This window comes from Bidens hawaiensis, unplaced genomic scaffold (assembly GCF_021521415.1).
Source record: "Bidens hawaiensis isolate Kalapana, Puna unplaced genomic scaffold, B.hawaiensis_p1.1 tig00005663_1, whole genome shotgun sequence".
Taxonomy (NCBI): Eukaryota; Viridiplantae; Streptophyta; class Magnoliopsida; order Asterales; family Asteraceae; genus Bidens; species Bidens hawaiensis.
In genome coordinates this window covers 1,066,443-1,089,541 of record NW_027491369.1, presented here as the reverse complement: position 1 = coordinate 1,089,541, position 23,099 = coordinate 1,066,443, and the positions used below count along the sequence as shown (strand labels likewise).

Below are 23,099 nucleotides of genomic sequence, written 5' to 3'. Positions count from 1 at the left end.
AAAGGAAAATGTGCAATCTTTTTTTTATAACATGTATGTTTGTGAAACCATCTCTTTAAGTTATTTTTCTATTTTTAAATATATGGTTTTCAATGTGCAATAAAGTATCAAGTACCAATCTTTAGTTATCTGTTTTGAGGTTATAAAACCACGGTGAGATACCTAACCAGTCACTCAATCATACTTATTACTAGGGGCTACATATTTCGTTTAGATTTTAACTCACAACGGAGCACCAACTCCCAACTAGTGAGATCTCAAGAACTATACACGTTTTCAACACGCACGCACACTTCTCTTAATCAATGATTTACATGTGACCATGAACCCCAAGCATTTAATTTAAGTTTTTGACTGGAAAGACAAACATAATAATATTTTTATTATTTTCCTTCCTCAACTTTGTTTACGGTCACCCTTTTTTATAAAAAAAGAGAAAACGTATCATTTTTGTTTCAAGATAAAGGGTAAAGTTAAATTAGAGAGGAAGACAAAAATGATAAGTGTAAAAAGGATTTGTGATCATACAAAAATCTCTTAAAAATCATAACTCTATATATAAATAAAAAACGAAAAAAATTAAAAAACAGAATGTTTCTTCCGTTATCCCCTTTTAGAAAAAAAAACGACGAAAAGACACAATGCTAAGAAAAAAGACACAATGCCGAAAATAAATAAACAACACAATGATATGCAAAAAAAGACACAATAGATCGTAAAATATAACAGTGCCAAACAAAATATAACACAATGTTGAACAGTATAGCACAATATCAAGAAAAAAAGACAAAATCAGGGGGTGTTTGGGATTCCTTATTTTACCTCCTTATAACTTTTCATTAAATTATTGAGTTACAACATTGTAACTTATGAAACTTTTCCTCTCACAATATAAGCGATCCCAAACACCTTATTACTTTTCAAAAAGTTAATAAGTTATAAGTTGGTGAAAATAAGCAATCCCAAACACCCCCTCAATGACGAAAATAAATACAACACACAATGATAAACAAAAAGACACAATAATCTTTTTCACTCAACATGAAAAATAAATATTAATGTTTCATTATATTTTTTGAGGGTTTTTTTTTGTTACAAATATTTCTCATCATTCTTATTTTTGTTCCCTTTTTGTATAATAACTTGACCCTCAAGACACATGATTGATCAAACACTTTATTATTGTAAGAGAAAACTGTACTAAAAACCCGTTACAAAATTCTAATCTAACCTTAACTTTGTGACAAAGACACTACCCTATTAATTATATTACAATTAGAAAACTAAACCAACTTGACCGACTTATCAACTTAGGTCCTTCCATATTCACCAATTTTTTAATACGGTCCAGAATTACCAATAACGTTGTCATCGTAGATTCATCCGTGGGGTCAGGGGGGTTTTGCCATATGCATGGCCATCTCCGAAAATTTAATGCATCAGCCGAGCCAAAATATAAAGGTCCGCAGAGCCTAACAAGCAACAAAATATATAAGCTAGTTTTATTAAACAAATTAACGTTATAACATTATATGACAATGATAGCTTCTAGAGTTTTAGTCGATCGTCGATCTTCACCAAAGAAGGATCGGGCCTGGAAATCTGGAATTCAATCGACAACCGGCCTTCGTATGTTTTTGTTTATTATTATTTTTTTATTTTAAATTAGTTTGGCCCAATAGTTTAAATGGATTATGAATTAAAAAATATATTATACGTAATATATAATAAGATGATTAAGATCCATATCGATTTTTTAAATATAAAAATAAAAATATATGTATATAATTGGCCCTGGAAATTATGTTACTTGGCCGATTGTTTAGCTCGCCCTATGCTTGGGCCAACCATGGCCATATGGTTTTCCTCTCGGGGATCGGTTCGAATCAAAAGCGTATGCCATGCTACTATACTAAAGTTAAACTTGATAATAAGAATTTATGTTATGACTTTTTAAAAGAGACATTGCTGTTACGAAGCTGGTTTTAACACTCTTGTTATTGATTGCTTTCTTTCATCTGTCTTTTACATTGCACATGCTGGCAAAAATCAAACCGTAGTTGCATTGCATCGGACCATATTTCATAACAGACTGGTTAACACTGTCATATTATAATTTCAGTATTGTTTGGGTTCCAGCACAAATCAGATCCAAACCTACTTATGGATAACACCAATATATAAGTACACAAACTATATATATATATATATATATATATATATATATTTTAATTTAAAGTGAGTAAAGACCAGACGCCCAGTAACCAAACAAAAGAAAAGAAAGCTGGCTTATAGTCCGAAGCGAGCCATGGCGGAGCTCCGCCACAACAGCTCCATCGGCGCCAGAGCCACATCGTCTCCTAGGAAACGCGATGACGTCACTTCTCCACTCTCTTCCGATAATCATACTCCTCTTCACCACGACGACGACGGTGGCCGAGATCGGCATTCTCGAGATCGGTTCCGTTCACTCCTGTCCAAGTTATTAGATGACACTGCTAGGGTTTACTCTCAACACTTTAAGATATTCCTATTCTTCCTCACTGTTTTCGTCTTCGCCGGATTCTTCACCGTCTATTCCGTTGTAACTCATCTCGTCAGTACTCCTTATTCAAATCTCACTTTCTAATTATTACATTCATATTATTATTATTATTATTTAGGCATATTGTAATGTTGACTTTTCATTCTGTTTTAGTTAAAACCCTAACTATCACATTGTGGATTAAATTAGGGATTTAGGATGCCAATGCTTTTGCAAATTAGGATTTAACTGTCTGAGTATTGGATCTATCGCGGTGCTGACTAAGCCAATTGCACCTGATCTAATTTATAGTGTTAGGAAGGAATGATCTTCTAAGCCAATGCACTCTCTCAAAAGTATTGGTACTGACTAAGCCAATTGCGTCTGATCTGATTTATAGTATCACATTTGGATGAAGTTAGAAATATAGGATGCCAATGATGTGGAGTATGTGTACATATGTGTAAACATATGGCATATTTGTATTAGTTTGGACTTAGGTTAGCCTGTGCTTTTGCAAATTAGAATTTAACTCACCGAGTATTGGTACTGGCTAAGCTAATTGCATCTGATCTGATTTATAGTGCCAGGAGTGATCTTCAACGCCAATGCATCACCTAAAAGTATCATATTTGGATTAAATTAGGATGTCATTGATGTTGATCATTGTGTTGTTACATATGTATAATTGTGTAAACATATTGGCATATTTGTATTATCTTGGACATGGGTCACACTGTGCAAATTAGAATTTAACTCACTGAGTATTGGATCTATCATTGAGTATTGGTACTGACTAGCTAATTTCATCTGATCTACCTTATAGTGTGATCAGAAATGAACTTCAATGCCAATGCACTCACCTAAAAGTATCAAATTACGGATTTAGGGCAATCTAGTGCTGAATCAATAAGAGGTTGCCTCTGAATCATTCGGCATGTTATAAGACGCTCCAGAAGTCATTAAGAGGTGTAACCAAACACACTCTACCTCTGGACCGATTTAGAGGTAGCCTCTTAATAGAATCATTAAGAACCTACCAAACAGCCCCTAGCCATTTAGGATGCCAATGATGTGGATCGTTGTGTTACTAATGTATGATTGTGTAAACATATTGGCATATTTGTATTAGTAAAACGAAGCTGATGTCCTTTATAGTTGCTGGAATGTTTAATAAAGAGTTGTTTTTCATTCATTGACTGGACAACTTCTCAGGATCTTCAGATCCTTTTTATTGTTTCTTATGGGCATGCATGTGATGAATGAGATTTTGGTTTTGATACTTTTTATAGTTATGTGTTGTAAAGTTGAACTAATGTTGTTTTTATTTATTCTCATTACTTGTAGAACGCTCCATATATATGCACAAAAGAAGGCATTACGCTTCATTGCCCCCGTGTAAGCCATGCTGGACTGTATTGAGTGTATACCATAATGCTTTGTGATGGTTTAATAACTTTAGAGTTGCATTTGGCTTTTGTTTTTATTAGGTCAAGGAGCCACCTTCTTTGTGGGAAAATCCATTATCGGCTGCCACTTCTTGGAAACCATGTGCTGAAAGACGCAGTGGTTTAATTTCAGGTAAAATTTTGGACATTTATGTAACTCCGTGGACCCTTTTTCATAATGAACTGAGGTTGATATGGAAGAGAGATGGAAATCAAGGTAGAGGAAGTATGATTCACATGAAGTATTGATGTGAGGTTGATATGAAGATTATTAACAATTAGGATACCGAAAGTACAAAATTCACAGAAAATAGATTGGCGTACAGTTTGCCAAAGAACGATAATTGACTTACAAAGTGGTTGCTACTTGCTAACATAACAGCTTTTATTATCCTCTTTGAAAATTGATACATTTTTGTTGAATACATGCCTTAACTATGTAAATTACATTTACATGGATATCGGATGAGATTAGCTTTCTCATATCTTAAAAACTTTTTCTCTACTTGTCTGAAACCGGACAGTCAATATTATTTTTTTTGTTTTTATTTCTTCACACATTTATTAACTAAATTTATGCTAACTGTAATTAAAACTTAGCTCAATGATATAAAAGGCAATAAGCTCTTACAACTGACTTCCAATTTTGCTATGACTTGTTTTTTTGTGAACTCATCTATGGTTCTTGGTTCTATGCAGATCTTCCTGAGGCAAATGAAACAAATGGGTATATATTTATTCATGCAGAGGGCGGGCTAAATCAGCAAAGAATTGCTGTATGTACTATTCTTCAAAACCCTTTGATAAAGGCTATTGAGTGGACCTGTTACATTTTTCTGTAGCGTTGTAAAACTTTGAAATTATAATCATTTGTCTACTCATAAATCTTCTGCTTTGTAGTGATGTAGTATACTGGCAATGATGTTGGCGTGGCTGAAATAATATCAAATACTAACTTTTGAATGATGTCTTTGCATGTAGATATGCAATGCAGTTGCTGTGGCCAAAATCATGAATGCAACTCTTATTTTGCCCGTGTTAAAGCAAGACCAGATATGGAAGGACCAAACGTTAGTTATCTTTACACTTTACCGTAAAACCTTTTTATTTTGTGTGGGTCAACTAAAATTTTGACTTGTGAAAATCAACTTTAACATACACAATATATTGGAAGGAAGATTGTGTATTTCATTGATGTTATTATTGCACAAGTTCCATGCTTTCTTGTTCTTTTATCTACTCATTAAACTTATACTCGTAATAAACAATTAAACATGCATATATAAAACTTACAGTATGCAGATTTCAAAATATATTTTGATGTTTACTATCACTATTCTAAGTGAGCTTCCATTTAGTGCATGTTGTATGATACTCATAAGTTTATGTTTGCACACCCTACATATTTAGCCTGTTCATGATTTCTATTTATGTTTACGAGGCTATAATGCATATATATTTTTCACAGAAAGTTTGAGGACATATTTGATGTGGATCATTTCATCAACTACTTGAAGGATGATGTGCGAATAGTGCGTGATATTCCATCATGGTTTATTGACAAGTCAGAGCTGTTCACAAGCATAAGGTTCTCTTTTTTCACACATGCTTGCACTTAAATAAATTATCACAAAGTAACCTATATCTAGTTCTTTTCAAGCTGATGAAATTGAAATAGTTTGCACAAGTTGACAGGTCAAACTGGTAAAATCAACGAATTTATCTGAAAATAGAGTGGATCAAAGTCACCTAAAGTATATTTTAATGAAAAAACTCATAAATCGTTTATCCAATAAGATCAGTTATTCTTGAACAATATAGTTTCTTCAATCATATATGACATGAGTTATTTACTTATTTATGGGGAGTCTAATCTTGTTTTAATGCATTATAGACGGACGGTGAAAAACATCCCCAAATATGCACCCGCTCAATTCTACATTGACAATGTTTTGCCCCGGATTAAAGAGAAGAGGATAATGGCATTAAAGCCTTTTGTAGATCGACTTGGGTATGTTGTGTCTTTTAGTTGATTGAAAGTTGCTTCATTGTTAAAACCTAAGATTGTATGTGTTTTCTTTTTGTTCAGCTATGATAATGTTCCTCAAGAAATACACAGATTAAGGTGTAGGGTTAACTATCATGCTCTCAAGTTTCTTCCTGAGATTGATGAAATGGCTGATCGACTTCTTGCAAGGATGAGAAATCGAACTGGCAGTCCAAATCCTTTTATGTAAGTTTTGTTATCGAGACTAAGTGCTTGGGTAAACAGATTTTGCTTCTGGTTATCTTATTCTATTTTGTTTTTATTAAAAGGATATCTGATTTTAATTATTGAACACCATACAACACACATCACTCCCTTAAATTTGAAAGAATAAATTATGTGTTTGTTATTGCTAACTGCTTATACTTGTAACAATATCTTCTTTACAGGGCTCTTCATCTGAGATTCGAGAAAGGTATGGTAGGACTTTCATTTTGTGACTTTGTGGGAACCAGAGCAGAGAAAGCTTTGATGGGTTTATACAGGTTAAAAGAATGGCCCAGGCGTTTTAAGGTTAAATACCAACATTCTAATTTATGATATTATGATGCTTAGAGGCTATAAGTTTTAGAAGAGGAAGCTGTATTAACAAAAGGTTATTCTGGTTTTTTATGCAGGATGGTTCACATTTATGGCCTCTTGCTCTACAAAAGAGGAAAGAAGGAAGATGCCCTCTTGAGCCTGGGGAAGTGGCGGTTATGTTGCGGGCAATGGGCTATCCGAAAGAAACGCAAATATATGTTGCTTCTGGGCAGGTTTATGGTGGTCAGAACAGAATGGCACCACTTAGGAATATGTTCCCCAATCTTGTAAGAACCTCTTACCAATCTTACACTAGAGGGGTATCAAAATGGTGTGGGTAGTTAGTATGGCCGGGCGAGTCGGTTTGGGTTGAGCTGCTAACTGCATTGTCCATCTTATTAATGTGTTGGTTATGATTATAAAATGGCAAAGTGGCAAACTGCACGAAAATGTTATGTACTGTTCACTTTTTGCTGATATATGTGATACATTTTTTGACCAAGTTTTATTCAAGACCCCGTTTCTTACAAGGACAAATACCATAAAAAACCAACATACTTTCTGTTTTCCCCTATAAAAATCCCTCAACATTTTTTTGCACATAAAAGTTCCTGTGCATGCTAATTTTGAACACAATCGTGAAAACAAAATATGAACAACATAAAAGGGATTTAGTTATCGTTTACTTGAACGAACGAACATGAACATATGCTTTGTTCATCCATTTATGTTCGTTCACATCCATTTGTTTGTTTAAATTTTAGTAAATGCATAAGTTTTTATATTCATATAAATGTAAACAAAAATACATATGCTTGAACGAAATGTGATGTATTATACTTGTTCATTTGTGTCCATTGATGCTAACTTGTGTTTGTTTGTGTTTGGTCAATTATGTTCATTTATGTCTGTTAAAAAATGTTCACTTAAGTTTGTTTATGTTCATCTGTGTTCATTTACATTTGTGAACTGTTAGTTTTAGTTTTAAACGTAGGAACATGAACATGCCCATTCTCTTCATGAACAAAAAAAATTGTTTGATTATGTGTTCGTGTTCAGTAAAAGTTACGTGCATCCTATCATTTGTAATTTTAAGATGATCTCTTTGATATTCTATGATATTAGTGGTTAATTGTTTAAGTTAAAAAAAACCTTTCATGATTGTGCTCAAAACAAACATGTACAGGGTCTTTTATGTGCAAAAAATTGTTGAGGGACTTTTATAGGGAAAACAGAAAGTATGTTCCTTTTTTAATGGTATTTGCCCTTCTTGCAAATATGTAATTTGTTGCATTAAATGGTATTTAAATGTTTAGTACTCCTTCTGTATCAGTATAGTTGTTCACAAACAAAAAGAGCATATTTTAAGATGATTAACAGTTAATTCGGATAAGGGTAATTGAGATACTGATTAATTGCAAATTCGATGGTAAGGGAAAAATGGGAAGAAGTATATTATAACTATCCATTCTTTAAGTGGACATTTATCTTGAGACGAATTAAATAGAAACATGAACAAAATTTGGGGATGCAGGGAGTTTATTGCATTAAGTAGTAAAGTGATAAGTACGCTATATTGTTAAGAAACTATGTTGCATGTATTGGTAAATAATGAACAACACATTGCATTTATCTTCATTTGTTAAGCTTACATTTGTTTTTTTTTGAAATGCCAATAATATTAAAAACCAAAGGGCCATTACAAGAAGCAAAGGCCAAAGACATTGCATTTATCTTCATTTGTTAAGCTTACATAACTATCCATTCTTTAAGTGGACATTTATCTTGAGACGAATTAAATAGAAACATGAACAATAATTTGGGGATGCAGGGAGTTTATTGCATTAAGTAGTAAAGTGATAAGTACGCTATATTGTTAAGAAACTATGTTGCATGTATTGGTAAATAATGAACAACACATTGCATTTATCTTCATTTGTTAAGCTTACATTTGTATTTTTTTTTGAAATGCCAATAATATTAAAAACCAAAGGGCCATTACAAGAAGCAATTACATTTGTATATATTGGTATATTGTTTACAAAGGAAAAAAATTAATAATTTAAAAGATGCTAAGTTACTGCAGATTTTAATTATAGCTGAATGCTGATTTTACGCACAATGCGATTTTGCAGTTTTGCCATCATATATAATTTATTTATTCCAATAATTTAAATTTTTGACCAATTTAACATGTTCCTGTTCTAGTTAAAATTATTAATTTGATCCGTTTTTGATAAAACAACACCCAAATTGTCCCCAACCATTATTTTTTTTTTGATAATCTGATTTTGATGCTGGTTTGTAACAGGTGACAAAAGAGGAATTAACAACAAAAGATGAATTAGACAGCTTCAGAAAACACGTCACAAGCTTGGCTGCCTTAGATTTCTTGGTATGCTTAAAATCAGACGTATTTGTAATGACCCATGGCGGAAACTTTGCAAAACTTATTATCGGTGCAAGACGGTACATGGGCCACCGACAAAAATCCATAAAGCCCGATAAAGGCTTACTTTCCAAATCTTTAGGAGATCCGTACATGGGCTGGGCCACCTTTGTTGAAGATGTTGTCATAACCCACCAAACCCGTACCGGACTTCCAGAAGCAACATTTCCCAATTATGATATATGGGAGAACCCTTTAACACCTTGCATGTGCAAAGCTTGATTATAATGTTGATGTTTCTTCTAAAGGTAAGATCTTGATCTTTATTAAAGCAAATAGATCCTATGGGGTACACATATTAAGATAAGATGTTAAGAGTTCGGTAATGGCGGATTAGCAATGTTGGTGTAAATTAAAATAGGGAAAAGTGAAAATGAGATTAGACTTCTTCTAATTTGGGGGTTTGACTTTCCAAATTGACCATTGTTCTTGTGAGATTCCCGTGTTGTATCTTGGTTTTGTGCTTTGGGCAAACTGCTAGTTGTGAATTGTTTTCGTATAGGTGCATCTAGTTGAACTGATTGAATATGGTTTATTCTATATGTGAAAAAGGTTTATTTCATTGTAATAATTTTGTTTGCTAGTTGTATCACAAATAAGAAAAAACGGCCGTGGTTGTTTTTTGTTAGCTCGAGTCGGATAAGTTATTGTGTTTCTTCTCTTTCGGTTAAATGTACAAACAAACCGTGTTGACCGGGAAGTAAGGATCTACGGAAGATTCATAATTGTCTACGTATACAAGTGGAAGTCTTGGATTTTTCTTCCTTCGTCGTACCATGCGATTTTTCTTGATTGTTGAAATTGTGGGAAAATGACCCAATTATTTGACTTGCACGTTTGCTTTTGTGAGGTTTACACTCTATCTTACGTGTTTGTGACCAAGTATTGTTCTAAAGGTCATACATAGACTGATCAATGACTATTCTTAACTCAGTTTTCTATATAACTTGTTTCATGCTCCTTCATCGTTTTACCTCCTACCAATTAACTTTCCAGCTCGTTCTTACAACCGTCATTAGCCAGTAGTCGCCATCTGAAATGAACTCCGCCTCCTATAGCTTCAGATCACCACCATACTCCATTCTTCCACCTCTACTACTGCCGCCATGTTCACTGAACCGTAATACTCCATGTATGCAACACAAGCTAAACCAATCTAATTTGAACTCAATTTATGCGCGATCGCTACAAATACCCCATCCTAAACACATCACACCACCGCAACCTCCATGTTTCTCAACAACTCTCACAGTGGCGGAGAAACTTGAGATCCTCGTTTCTGAATTTAAATCCTTACCTGAGCCAATCGACAGGGTGAAACGATTGATACACTATGCAAGTCTCCTGCCAGAGTTTGACGAGTCAGGTAGGGTGGAATCAAACAGAGTCACTGGATGTACGGCTCAGGTTTGGTTGGAGGTGGTGATGGAAGTTGACGGGTCAATGAGATTTAGAGTTGATAGCGATTCAGAAATCGCAAAAGGGTTCTGCTACTGTTTGATCTGGTTGTTGGACGGTGCTGCCGCTGGTGATGTTTTTGAAATTACGGTTGATGATCTAAGGGAAATGAATGTTGGAATATTGCCGGTTAGGACTAGTTCTAGAGTTAATACATGGCATAATGTGTTGCTTAGCATGCACAGAAGAACAAGAGATTTGATAATGGAGACTTATGGTGATCATCCATCTCTTTCTCTGTTGCAATAGTTTGAAAATCAGTTTACATAATTTAATGGTTGAAAAATCTTGGTTTTTCACTAATCACATAATTCGATATCTATAGCATGTATTTTAAGATTATAAATGAGAACTTAGGAGTTTGTATTTGTTTTTTATTTCTCATTCAATTTTGGGTGTTAGGTAATGAAATAAAGAAAAAACTTGATTTTTATTATCCTACTATTTTTAGGTTGTCTGATAATAATCTCACCTCAGAAAATTGTTGTCACTGGTCCCACATTTCACACTATTTATATTCATTAACCCCTGTTAAAACTTTTGGGTGTTAAATTGATGTTATAAAACTTTTGACCGGAAGGAGGATACGACTCGATAGGTGTAAAACTTACCTCGAAACGGTGCTCCAAATGACGAAACAATGCTTCAATCCGGGTGTTTAAACTTCCAATGAACAAAAATCAAGTCATTTGGAGCAACTTTTCGTGTAAAATTTAAGTCAGAATTTAGAAAGATAATGATATTTCATAATATAAGATTAAGACTTAAAGAGTCTTCTTAACTAACAAAGATGAGTGAAGATATAAATATAATTCTTATTATTTAGCTTAATTCTTTAAAATTTTGTAATGTAGTTTCAGAAGCAATCAAATGGCTCATGACACTTTATGATTAATCAAAGACCATAATCGAACCAAAGGTTCAAGAACAAAGAAATTCAATCAAAACTAATTATTTCATTCCATGAGTATTTAGAGTTTCAAAAAAAAACTAACCAAATAAAATATAAAACTTAACAAACAGGATATAAAGATAAAAACAAGTAAAACATTTCTAGTTATAGATAATCTTGGATGCTCCTGCATCATTTTGTGTCTTGTATTTTTTATCAATAAAGAGTAAGTTTTAAGTACTTTGTATGTAAGTTTAGAAAGAAAATGCTTAGATTACTTACATAAAAGTGTGTTTGTTTTGTCAAACTTAATATTGAGCAGATAATGATGACATATCGAATTATCTCCGAATTCTTTGACTTTAGATGTGTGATAATAATCCATACGAAATAGAAACAGAAGTTGAATATTTTATTAGCCCACAAAACAAATTCAAACTCAAACTTAACTAGTTTCATTGTAGTACAGTAATTAGTTATAAATTCAAACTCAAACTTAATTAGTTCCATGTGAAAGACGAACAAAGAAGTTCAAAAATGAAGGCGACTCTGCTGGGGATCGAACCCAGAATCTCTGGTTTCGTAGACCAGCGCCTTATCCATTGGGCCACAGAGTCATTTGTGATATATAGCTTTCGTTTCTAGCAGATAACTTTAAGTGTTTTGGGGGATGCCTCTAGTTGTATTTACAATGCATTGTATGTTTCATCCTCAAAACGTCTTAGGAAACGGGTATTTAATTCCAGGTTACTTTTCATGATTTAATGTTTGGCAGATCAAAAGAACAAAGTAATTACGATAATGAAATTGTTGTTTGATAATCCTAAGTTGGTAATAATCACAATAAGCTTAAATTTTTGGAACTTTTAATAGTTGACATACAAAGTTTAATTTACTAACAATGGAGTTTTAACTACAAATAAATCATTCAGTCAAGAATTCAAATGCATTTTTTTACATTAAAGTTGAAGTCATCCACCAACAAGCTGTGTTGCTAATTCTTTTAAGAAAGCAAAACCAACTATTCCAAAAACTGAAAATTCGAGTTCTTGGAAAAGGAAAAGGATGGTAGACTTGGATTTGATTATCAATTAAACTAGGTTTAAATCTGCCGCGTTGCGGCGGCTTAACGTAAATTCGGTTGGCATCGGTTAAGCTCACCACGACACCTGCACTAAATAAAAAAATTATATGTGAACGCCCAAAATAGTGTCAACATACGTACAACTTATGACGAAAACGACACATATACAGTCAGTATCCGATAGAAAAATAAATTAGTAAACGTATAGCTTATGATACCCAGAATAATATAGGTAAAACGACATTTATTCGGTTGGCAAATTACAAGAGTTGTGACGAAAATTCGCTCAACATTTATAGGTTTGCCACAACACTGGAAGTAAACCCAAAAAATAATTATGAAAATTTGACATATCTAAAAAAAACAAAAAAAAAAATACTAGCGTTGCAACGGCGAGTTGACATACATCTTGGTAAGAATTATATACATAGGTAAATATCAAATGTTGGTGCCACAACTCCTTTTAAGAAACCAATAGTTTTAGTATTTATGATTTTTATTTCAACCTTAAAACAAAGCTATTAGTGATGGTATGTTGGCCTGTGTATGTTGCTAACTTCCTAAGTTTAGTGTTGGGTTGCTTGGGTTCAATTCTTGGTGGTTGCACATATAGAATCTTTTATAAAAGAGTTTTGCATCATTTATTTTTTTCATCTGTTTATTATTTTAATTTGATATACATTTTTAAAAGGTCTTCAATCTAGATATAATTATGAAAAATTGACATGTTTAAAAAAAACAAAAAAATACGAGTGTTGCAAGAGCGAGTTGACATACATTCGATCGGTAACAATTAGGTTTGTTATCGTACCAGAAGTAAACATAAAAAGTAATTTTGTTATTGACTAGGTTTGTTGCGGTACCGAAACTAAATAAACAATAACACGAATGTTGCGGCAACCATGCGTTGTGTTTTTAGTTGGCGTCGCTTAAATTCGTTACGATACCGAAACTAAATCTAAAACTCAATTTCCTCAAATTATTATACTTAAAAATAACCTTTACAAATTATTATACCTAAAAAAACCTTTAAAAAATCTAGATTGGAGACCTTTTAAAAATGTATATCAAATTAAATTAATAAATAGATGAAAAAAATAAATGACGCAAAAGTCTTTTAAAAAAGATTCTACATGTCCAGCCACCAAGAATTAAACCCAAGCAACCCAACACTAAACTAAGAAAGTTAGCAAAACATACACAAGCCAACATACCATCACCAACAGCTTTGTTTTAAGGTTGAAACAAAAATCATAAATACTAAACTGTTGGTTTCTTAAAAGAAGTTGTGGCACCAACATTTGATATTTATCTATATATATAATGATATACTTGAGTCTTCCTTGATCCCCTCTTTTATTCTAGTCACCATCACAGTGTCACACATGTACAAAAAAAAATTTAGTCCAAATTGGTGGAGGATTGATAGAAGCCGAATTCGAGATCGACGATCTCCCAAGATATGACCCTTTGAGCGGGTTAGACTTCAAAGAAAATAATAGAGAGAAGACATTTTCTTTATAATTTTCTTCTTTTCTTAATACTCAATGATAAAGCCCTTAAATAGGCATACAAAGATGCAAAACAATGAAGGCGCAGATGCAACTAATTAGGAGAACATAGCTCTAATGCATATATCCACTAACATAATAAACTAACCACTAACATGGCTTAAAAACAAAACAACTAAAACACATTGATAATAATAAACGTGTCTAATTCATGGCTAACTTAGACACGTATCAAGGATACACAATAAGTCCCTCTAGTTGGTTAAATAGCTTTCAGACTTTGTATTCCTTTTTTCGTATAGTTATGATCAAATCAAGTAAGCTAACATAAGGAGTAGGTACCAACACCTTACTTGTAGTGAAGTATTTCAAACTTATACACTTAAAAAATGATGCTACACGGGATGATGGTGGATTAATGTGGTTGGTTATAGTTCGATTAATGATGATGGCGTTGAACGTATATACTAATATAATGTACCAATGAGAAAATTAAAGTATTTTTTCTTTTATTTGAAGTTTTTCTTATATTACAGCATTGTTTGCCAATTTATAAGTCACACTGTCTTTTCATGTTATAAATGACAATTACTTCAAATGATAAATCGAATTTTGTTATCTCAAAAACGCAAATCTAAAGTCTTATTTTGTTATCTCAAAAACGCAAATCTAAAGTCTTATGCATACCCTTAGGTCGCCTTCGGTTCGCGGGATTTTTTTAAAGAAATTTGAAATTTAAGTGCATATCAGTGAAATCCTAAGTTATGTGGAATTCATAAATCATTCAAATTTTGAAAGAAGAGTTGATAAAAACAATAAAAAATAAATTATTGCTTAACTTTCTTTTAATTATTATTATTTTTTCAGATGGGTGGGTGAGAGTAGAACATAATTCCAATTCTATTAAAAAAGTTTACCAATCAAGCATATTATAAATTTCTAAACATTTCATTTCCAATTCAAATTTCTTTATAAAAATCCCGCGAACCGAAGGCGACCTAAGGGTATGCATAAGACTTTAGATTTGCGTTTTTGATTAGTGATAACAAAATTTGAAGGATTTATGAATTCCACGTAACTTAGGATTTCACTGACATGCACTTAAATTTCAATTTCATCTATTGTCTAATTCTTTGAATTCTCATGAATTATGTGAAAGGAACGCACTCTTACGATACAGTTTTAATATTTTTTAATTAGTTAATCTTGTTATAATTAACACATACCGGCAAAACGACTGAAGATATAAAGAAAACTTTTATGCTATAATTATGGTTGTAGTTATTCTTACAGTAATTTTCTAGGAACATCGAACACGTATTATGGGAGTTTGTATTAGGAACATCAAACATGTATTATAGAAGTTGTATTTAACAAAATAATAAAAAGTGCTAAAAAACAATGATGACTCTGCTGGGGATCGAGCCCAGAATCTCTGGTTTCGTAGACAAGCGCCTTATCCATTGGGTCACAGAGTCATCGATGTTAAGGATATTTCATACAAATATTATATTAATTTAACAATCCTAAATATTTCAAGGAAAGCACAACAAAAGATTGATAGTATATTTGATTGTTTCCATAATTACTACTTTTCAGATGATATTATATTTTGATTAGTGATATATGCTGTCTCAAATTAAAAAAAGAAAAGGACTTTCCATGACTTGCATTTTATTTGAATTTGATTCTATTTCACTACCATATAATCCTTAACTATAAGTATTATATAAGTATTAAGTTGTATTTTCACTTTTGGTTAAAATTGAAATATGGTACATTACCGGTTATTAATATAAACAGGCATGTTTACCTACACATTGCTGTGAGGTTTTATTGTATTTTATACCATGCACTGCGCAACTGAGAATTCAGTTGATTTTAATATACCCGTTATAACAAACGAAAGAAAAAAAAATATAAAGTTAATACACATAACTCAACACCGCATACTAGAGATCACATGATCTCAAGTTCGAATCCGATATCAACCGGCTCTTACCATAGTGGATTTTTAGACGACATGTTTTCTCCAAAACAAGAGATAGTGAATTCGAACTATCCAACATTGTTTGTGATAGTTAGACTTTATTCATTGATCATTTAAAATAAAAACTAAAGTCTCAAATTTTACGTGGTTTGGTACTATATCTAAACATATAAAAGTTGTTTACTTGTTTGAATAGTCGTTGACCGGTTTAACACGTCAAGAAAGTATTACACAAAAATTGTTGTTGACCAAACACGTTGCCAAGTGGATCAATATCATCCACTATTATACTCAAGCTTGCCACCAATCGACGTATATATTTAGCCATGTGGGCATCAATCAGAAGTCCATGTAACGCAATGCCTCGTTGGCTCGTTCAAAATATTGACTTCAGAAAAGTCACGGTGCTTTTGGCTTAATGACTTAATGGCCTTAAATCTTTAAAAGACCCAACAAAATTTTGTATAATCAAACTGTTATTAAGTTTTTGTACTATGAGATAATTTTATAATAATATTTATCAGTTATAAAATTTGTGCTTCAAAAAAAATGTTAATTTAATATTTACATCATACTTTTTAACTAATATTTGAAATTTATAGTTATCTTTATTTTATATATAAAAAACAATATTAAAATATTTACGGTTACGAAAATTTAATTTGATAAGTTTGAACTTTATTATGTTTGTATGTTCATCAAATTTTGCTATATATAAATATAATACTGCTCCGTATCTCATACCTATTAGAATCCATAATAATTCAGATTAAACAAATCCAGACTATGTAAATAGTATATATATCGGGTGTCATATACAAATTATTTAACTTTCATTACTAACATTATGCACGATCAGGTTTTGAAATGTCTAATTAAATCAGTGACAAACAAGTATGATTTACTGTTTAAGTTCTCAAATGATGGATTCAAATAATAAAGTATATTGATACATACTAAAACATTCGTTATTTATAATTGAGAATTCTGCAATTTGTCTCCCTGGTTTATATACACATTCGATGGGTTTGCCCCTGATAAAGATTTTGCGAAGTTTGGGCCCCTGTATTTCTCCGGCGGGTTCCTCTGACTCCTACCGTCAATTGACCCGTCGTTGACCCGTTAAAAAAAGGAAATTACTTTATTACCCCTGATTCGTTTATAACCAGTCGATCTACCCTCTTTCCCTTTATGTTACCATCTCCGGCGATTCTCTAAACCTGTAATTGAACGGCATTATCCGGCGATCCGATTGACGGATGTCTCAATCCAAGTCAAGTCAGTTCTCCTCGGGTTCACCTTCCAAGCCTTGCCGTGCAGATGAGCTTTGTGTGAGATGTTCATGTGGTGCCGTGACATGTTACCGGATATCCAGGACCGATGCAAACCCGGGGCGTCAATTCTTGTGCTGTGTAAGTTTTAATTTTTTTTTTTGTAAACCAACTACAATATATAGAAACATAGATATTACATCAATATAGCAGGTAGGCGGGCAACAAGCTGCGCCGCCACCCCTTTCTGAATTGCAAACCCTAACCTGCTAAAGACATACCCCTGCCCCTTTGGAGTCGACACATTGCTATGCACAACCTGTTGGACCTTGGTTAGGAAACGGATAGCTTCCGGTGCCAAGGAGCCAAATGTATCAAAAGCCAGAGGGACAAAAACAAGTTTTAATTACTCACGAATTAGGATTCTAGTTTGTTAATCGATGATGATTTGGTCTGTCATGTTGCTTAGGTCAATTTTAGGGTTGTTTGTTTGTTAATCTGTTAATCGATGATGATGATTTGGTAATCTGTGAATTGTGAATCGAATTAGGGTTGTTTGTTTGTTGATATATTTAGTCCGTTACAGAAGGGGAGTTGTGGATGGCTAAAATGGGCTGATGATCCCACATGCCCTAGTTGTGAAAAGGTAATACAAGCAATGGTGAAGATGATGAACAAGAAAGATGATTTTGCAAGAATGAAAACCAAAGAAGTAACAAGCTTGAAGATGTTGCTAGCAATTAGTTGGTTTTTGTTCTTTGTTTATGTTTGGTTTTATTGATTAGTTGTTAACATTGTATTTTTAGTATTGGATAATGTAATATTTGTTGTTGTTATTGTAGTTTATGTTAAATGTTTACAGTTTCTTGTTTTATATATTTACTTTAAATTTGTGTTCCACATTATCGGTCATGTTGCAGCCATGATGAAACTGAGAATGTTGAGTTAGGGAAGGATGATGAGAATGTTGAGTTAGGGAAGGATGATCATAATGTTGAGTTAGGGAAGGATGATCAGAATGTTCAGTTTGACCAAGACAAAAGTCAAATGGAAGACAAGGAATATCAATTGGGTGAAGATGAGTTGATGGCTTATTTAGTGCAAGAAGACGATCCAGTATGGAACTCTGACTGGTCAAACGATGATTGTCATTGGAAGTAACATTGTAGTTGGCTTCTAGTATTGTTTGCATTTGAATTGTACTTTAATTTGACTATTGTAATGTTTGCATTATTTGCCTACATGCTACTAGTTTTAAAACCATTAAGCAAAATACTGTCAAAATAGCATACAAACCATCATGTCCCAAATCAAACAAAGCATACAAACTATCATGTCTCAAATCAAACATAGCATACAAACTATCATGTCCCAAATCAAACATAGCACACAAACTATCATGTCCCAAATCAAACATAGCACACAAACTATCATGTCCCAAATCAAACACACATGCTACAAGTCTTAAGATTGTTTCAAACACAACCCATGACATGGTACCAGAAAGTTCAAAACAAAAGTCTTAAATAGTCTCAAACACACACCATCAATCTAACTCAAACACAACTTTATGGTTGACATCATTATTGTTGAATTGGTGCCCTGCAAGTTCTGATGTTGTGTCTGTAACCTCCACAACTTCCACAACTTTTTTCATGCCCCAACCTGGTAAGTCTTCCTCATGCAGAAAACAATTCCTGAACCTCTTCAATCTTCCTCTTCCTCTTCTTGCTAGCTGCCACTTTCTTCTTCTCACCTAGTGCCTTCTTCCTGTTCTTCTTCAGTCTGCCAATCTGGGTATGATGTTTTGGAGGAGTTATTATTGTTGGGCAATTTGATGGTGTCCACATATCAGGGCCTGGTATGGGCCTGATTTGGTGATTATACACCTTCTTCCAAGTGTCTAACCAGTAAGCTTCATCAACCCACTTCTCCAATGGACCGACATACATGTTGTTTTCTATCATGTTATATAGGGCTGCCACAGCATGTTTGCATGGCATACCTGTCAAGTCCCATCTCCTGCACGTGCAAGTTCTATCCCCACATTCACCACACATTAGCTTCTCAGACTTTTAACCTATGAACATATTTGCATATTAACAAAAGATTGATTGTAATATCATAGTCATGAAAATTTTCATACCTGGTAAGTCACATCATCAACCATCATAACCGTCAATTTGCTTGCTTCTGTTTGGATTTCATCCCATGCTTTTGTTGCTTGCGGTGTTAATGGGCCCCTTGCAGTGGCTTGCATCTTCTTCACAGTCACAATCCTCATGGTCAAATACTCTCTAGTATACTCCAAGCATGTAATGATCGGCTTGTCTCTTGCTCCAACAAGTTGCTTAAGGAAAGATTCACAAAGGTTGTTCAGCAACATATCACTTTTTGCCCTTCCTGAAAAATGTGATCTTGACCATCTTGCTGCCGGGATCTCACTAAGCTAGAGAAACATATCAAGATTTGTTTTCTTAATCTCCTCCATTTCCATGTTGAAGTAGGGGACAGAAGTGGCCGATGCTGCCCTATAAAACAAGCCTTTATACAAATCTCCCATCCAGGTTTGTCTCAAGTTCTCATGGATGTGTCTACAACAAAACTGTTGCTCTGCCCTAGGGAAAACACTCTCAACTGCTTGAATAAGTCCCTACAACAGTCAAGTCACCATAATTAGTGTACATGAGTTATCCTATTACAAATATATCCTACGTGTACATACCTTTTGTCGGTCACTTATGAAAGTAAAATTGGCATCATGAGGCAAGTAAAGATCATCTCCAAGGAGATCTAAGAACCATTTCCATGAGTCTGTGCATTCGGCTTCCACTATTGCAAAGGCAACAGGATACAAGCAATTGTTACCGTCCGTCCCGACAGCAGTCAAAATCTGTCCAGGGTATTTCCCTTTCATAAAACAACCATCCAACCCAAGAAGTACTCTACCAAGCAATTTAAATCCTTTAACCAAAGCAGCATAACACACATATATCCTTCTAAATTGCCTTGTTTTAAGGTTAGGGTTAGCACATGGTTCAACATCTAATTTAATGGTACTACCTGGGTTTGCTTTAAGAAGCTCATCAATATAGGATCTGAGGTGGGTGTATTGTTTGGTGTGGTCACCATCCTTCCTTTGCAAGGCTATTGTCTTTGCTCTTCTCATCTTGGATTCAGAAAGTTGTACTTGATGCATCTGCTGGAATTTGGCCTTCAATTCTTTGGCAGATAAGTTGGGGGTGGTTTGTAGCTCAACCTCAATCTCTTTGGCAATAGTAGACATTGTGTACAAACCAATTGTTCTACTTCTTAGACAGTCGTGTTTTCTGGGAATGGCCTTCACACACCAATTATCCTCAACAGTTTGTCTTGAGATATGCAGCGTCCAAGGGCAAGTGGGTTTAATTTCCTTTTTTTTACCTTCAACTTTTCCTGACTTGATACATTTGACCCCTCACCAGCAACCAAATTAGGATTGGTCCCCCAAACAAATCACCCTAAACCTTAAAGGATCATTCTTCTTGATATACAAATCTCTTCTAGCATGAATAGCATAACTCTTAACCATTTCATTCAATTTTTCTTTTAATGGGATTAACTGACCAACATAAAATGGACACTCATCATCATTATTCCTTTCCTTACCCTTGAACTTTCTTAGCATACTATTCAAGACACTCAGACGCTCATCATCAGAGCTCTCATAGGTATCCATGCAAGGATTTAAACCATCATCATCACTAATATGATCAGCTGCTACTTCTACCACATCAAAATCTTCAATAGCTTTATACAACCTCATGTCAACTTCTATATCCTCCAAGGGTGTTTGAAAGGCATCCGTATACTCAGGATCACTTTCATCTGATCGATCACTATCATAACTGTCATCATCTTCCTCACTAGAACTATTTTCAGCACTCTCTTCATCAACACTTTCACCACCCACTTCATCAACACTTTCACCACCCACTTCATGGACACTTTCACCACTCACTTCATGGACACTTTGACCACTCACTTCATGAACACTTTCAAAACCAAAACCAGGTACAAATCCAGAATCATAGACCACAATTTCAGTACCTATACCACTAGTCCTGTCATGTTCTACAAAAATCTCAACAATGTGAGTACCTATACCATCACTACCTCTAATCATATCACAAACATCTTGAAAATGATAATCTTCAACCAACGGCTTTAAACCCAAGTCCAAACTAATACGCGGATGTTTGTAATGAAAACAACAAGTTGTACCACAACCATATTGTAACTTACAGAGTATTCCAAGCAACACACTTTTACAAAATTCAGAAACTTGAACTTCATAAACGTAAGTGATCTTCCCCACTTCGTATCTTCGCTGCCCCTCGGTAGCGAAATACCCTCCATGGAAAAGTTTTATGGTGAACGCATTTGAATAATTTTCACCTATAACAACAGTACATTCAAACCCGTTAACAACACATAAGTAAATAAAACGAAAATTTTGAACAAACACTAACACCTTACCATATAGGTAGTACGGGTCACAATACTCACTGTCCGACCTAATAGAATACGAGGTCGACATTGCGATGTGTGCAGGTGACGTTTGATTTTAACGGTGATCGGAAAAATTAGGGGTTCAATGTTCGAACGGTTGGTTTGTATTTGGGTGTTTGGGGAAAAAACCCTAAATCGGGGGTTTTATTGAATCAGGGGTGTGTAAATAAGGAAAATACTATATTACCCTTCGACATTAACGGTCAACGACGGTTCAACTGACGGTAGGAGTCAGAGGAACCCGCCGGAGAAACACAGGGGCCCAAACTTCGCAAAATCTTTTTCAGGGGCAAACCCATCGAATGTGTATATAAACCAGGGAGACAAATTGCAGAATTCTCTTTATAATTTTTCATAAAAATAAAATAAAAAAGCATTGATAAAAATTTACAAGGGTATTTTCTTGCTTTTAGGTTTACTTAATTTGTGAAAAAAAATGAAAATTCATTTAAAAGTAAAACTATATTGTTTGCTTAAAAATTGTTCTAAATACTATTATACAACTCAAACTAGTAATAAAATAAAGTTCTATATCATAATATAAATGTTTATGTTGTTTACATAGGACTTCCTTATATATTTATATATAAGAAATTTAGAAAAAAATAATTAATAATATAAAAAGGTATTTGATAACATTTTCAAATCTAAAAAAAAGAACCCTTGAATTACCTTTTAAAAAAATCAAGCGGGCTTGAGTGTTGTAGGTTTTTTACATAACAACAACTAACAAACTCATTTAATTGTATTCCATAGTCTATAACAAGACTCGAATCTTAACCTCTAAGGAAGGGTACACCGTTAAACATACAAAAAAACACCATTAAGCTAATTAATTGCAATTTCTTAACCAGACACAAACATGATTAGTTGGATCATTTTTTTATTTAAGGTATAACTAAGTGTTAATAATAACTAAAAAATTAATTCTATCCATATTTATCAACTTCTACCAATTTCCAAATATATTAATATGTGATATCTTAGAAGCATTGAATATGATAACTAAATACAAATGAAATTATGAAATTAATCTAATAAGCACATAATTAACTAGAGTAACTGTTTCTACACTACAGTTATTAATTAATTATAACTACTCTAATTATTTATACGTTAAAAATTGCTTGTATTTGATTCAAAAACTAATTCGTTTTCCATTTATAAAATAACGATATAACAGACAATAAATAATTTTTTCCCATTTAAACGCGTAATTAATTATTAATATAAATAGTTTGAAAGCTGTAACTATCTTGAATTTCAAAAAGGGGAAGAATAAGAAATAAGAATATTTGATTTGAAGCTGCAAACTTGAAACAATTCCCACTTCAATTCCTCTTTATCTTTTA

General features: G+C 33.5%; 1 protein-coding gene, 1 non-coding gene and 1 pseudogene across 2 annotated transcripts; 2 read left to right on the top strand and 1 right to left on the bottom strand.

Annotated features, from left to right (window-relative positions):
• Positions 1 to 2,230: 2,230 nt before the first annotated feature.
• Positions 2,231 to 9,523, top strand: LOC143630457 (protein PECTIC ARABINOGALACTAN SYNTHESIS-RELATED-like). Its single transcript, XM_077099463.1, has 11 exons — positions 2,231 to 2,596; positions 3,872 to 3,922; positions 4,015 to 4,105; positions 4,672 to 4,748; positions 4,954 to 5,042; positions 5,441 to 5,560; positions 5,867 to 5,983; positions 6,062 to 6,205; positions 6,409 to 6,532; positions 6,637 to 6,828; positions 8,853 to 9,523. The coding sequence occupies exons 1-11, from the start codon at positions 2,309 to 2,311 to the stop codon at positions 9,210 to 9,212; spliced, it is 1,653 nt and encodes a 550-aa protein (XP_076955578.1). The 5' UTR covers positions 2,231 to 2,308; the 3' UTR covers positions 9,213 to 9,523.
• Positions 9,524 to 9,793: 270 nt separating this feature from the next.
• LOC143630458 (sufE-like protein 2, chloroplastic pseudogene) lies at positions 9,794 to 10,860 on the top strand (annotated as a pseudogene).
• A 1,024-nt stretch (positions 10,861 to 11,884) lies between these two features.
• TRNAR-ACG (transfer RNA arginine (anticodon ACG)) lies at positions 11,885 to 11,957 on the bottom strand. Its single transcript has one exon. It is a non-coding gene; the product is annotated as a tRNA-Arg (tRNA).
• Positions 11,958 to 23,099: the final 11,142 nt, after the last annotated feature.

Bases quoted from the DNA above. Each gene is read 5' to 3' on its own strand.
- LOC143630457 (XM_077099463.1), top strand. From the start codon at position 2,309: ATGGCGGAGCTCCGCCACAACAGCTCCATCGGCGCCAGAGCCACATCG. The intron at 2,597-3,871 runs GTCAGTACTCCT...CATTACTTGTAG, and splicing joins ATTCCGTTGTAACTCATCTC to AACGCTCCATATATATGCAC. The intron at 5,561-5,866 runs GTTCTCTTTTTT...AATGCATTATAG, and splicing joins GAGCTGTTCACAAGCATAAG to ACGGACGGTGAAAAACATCC.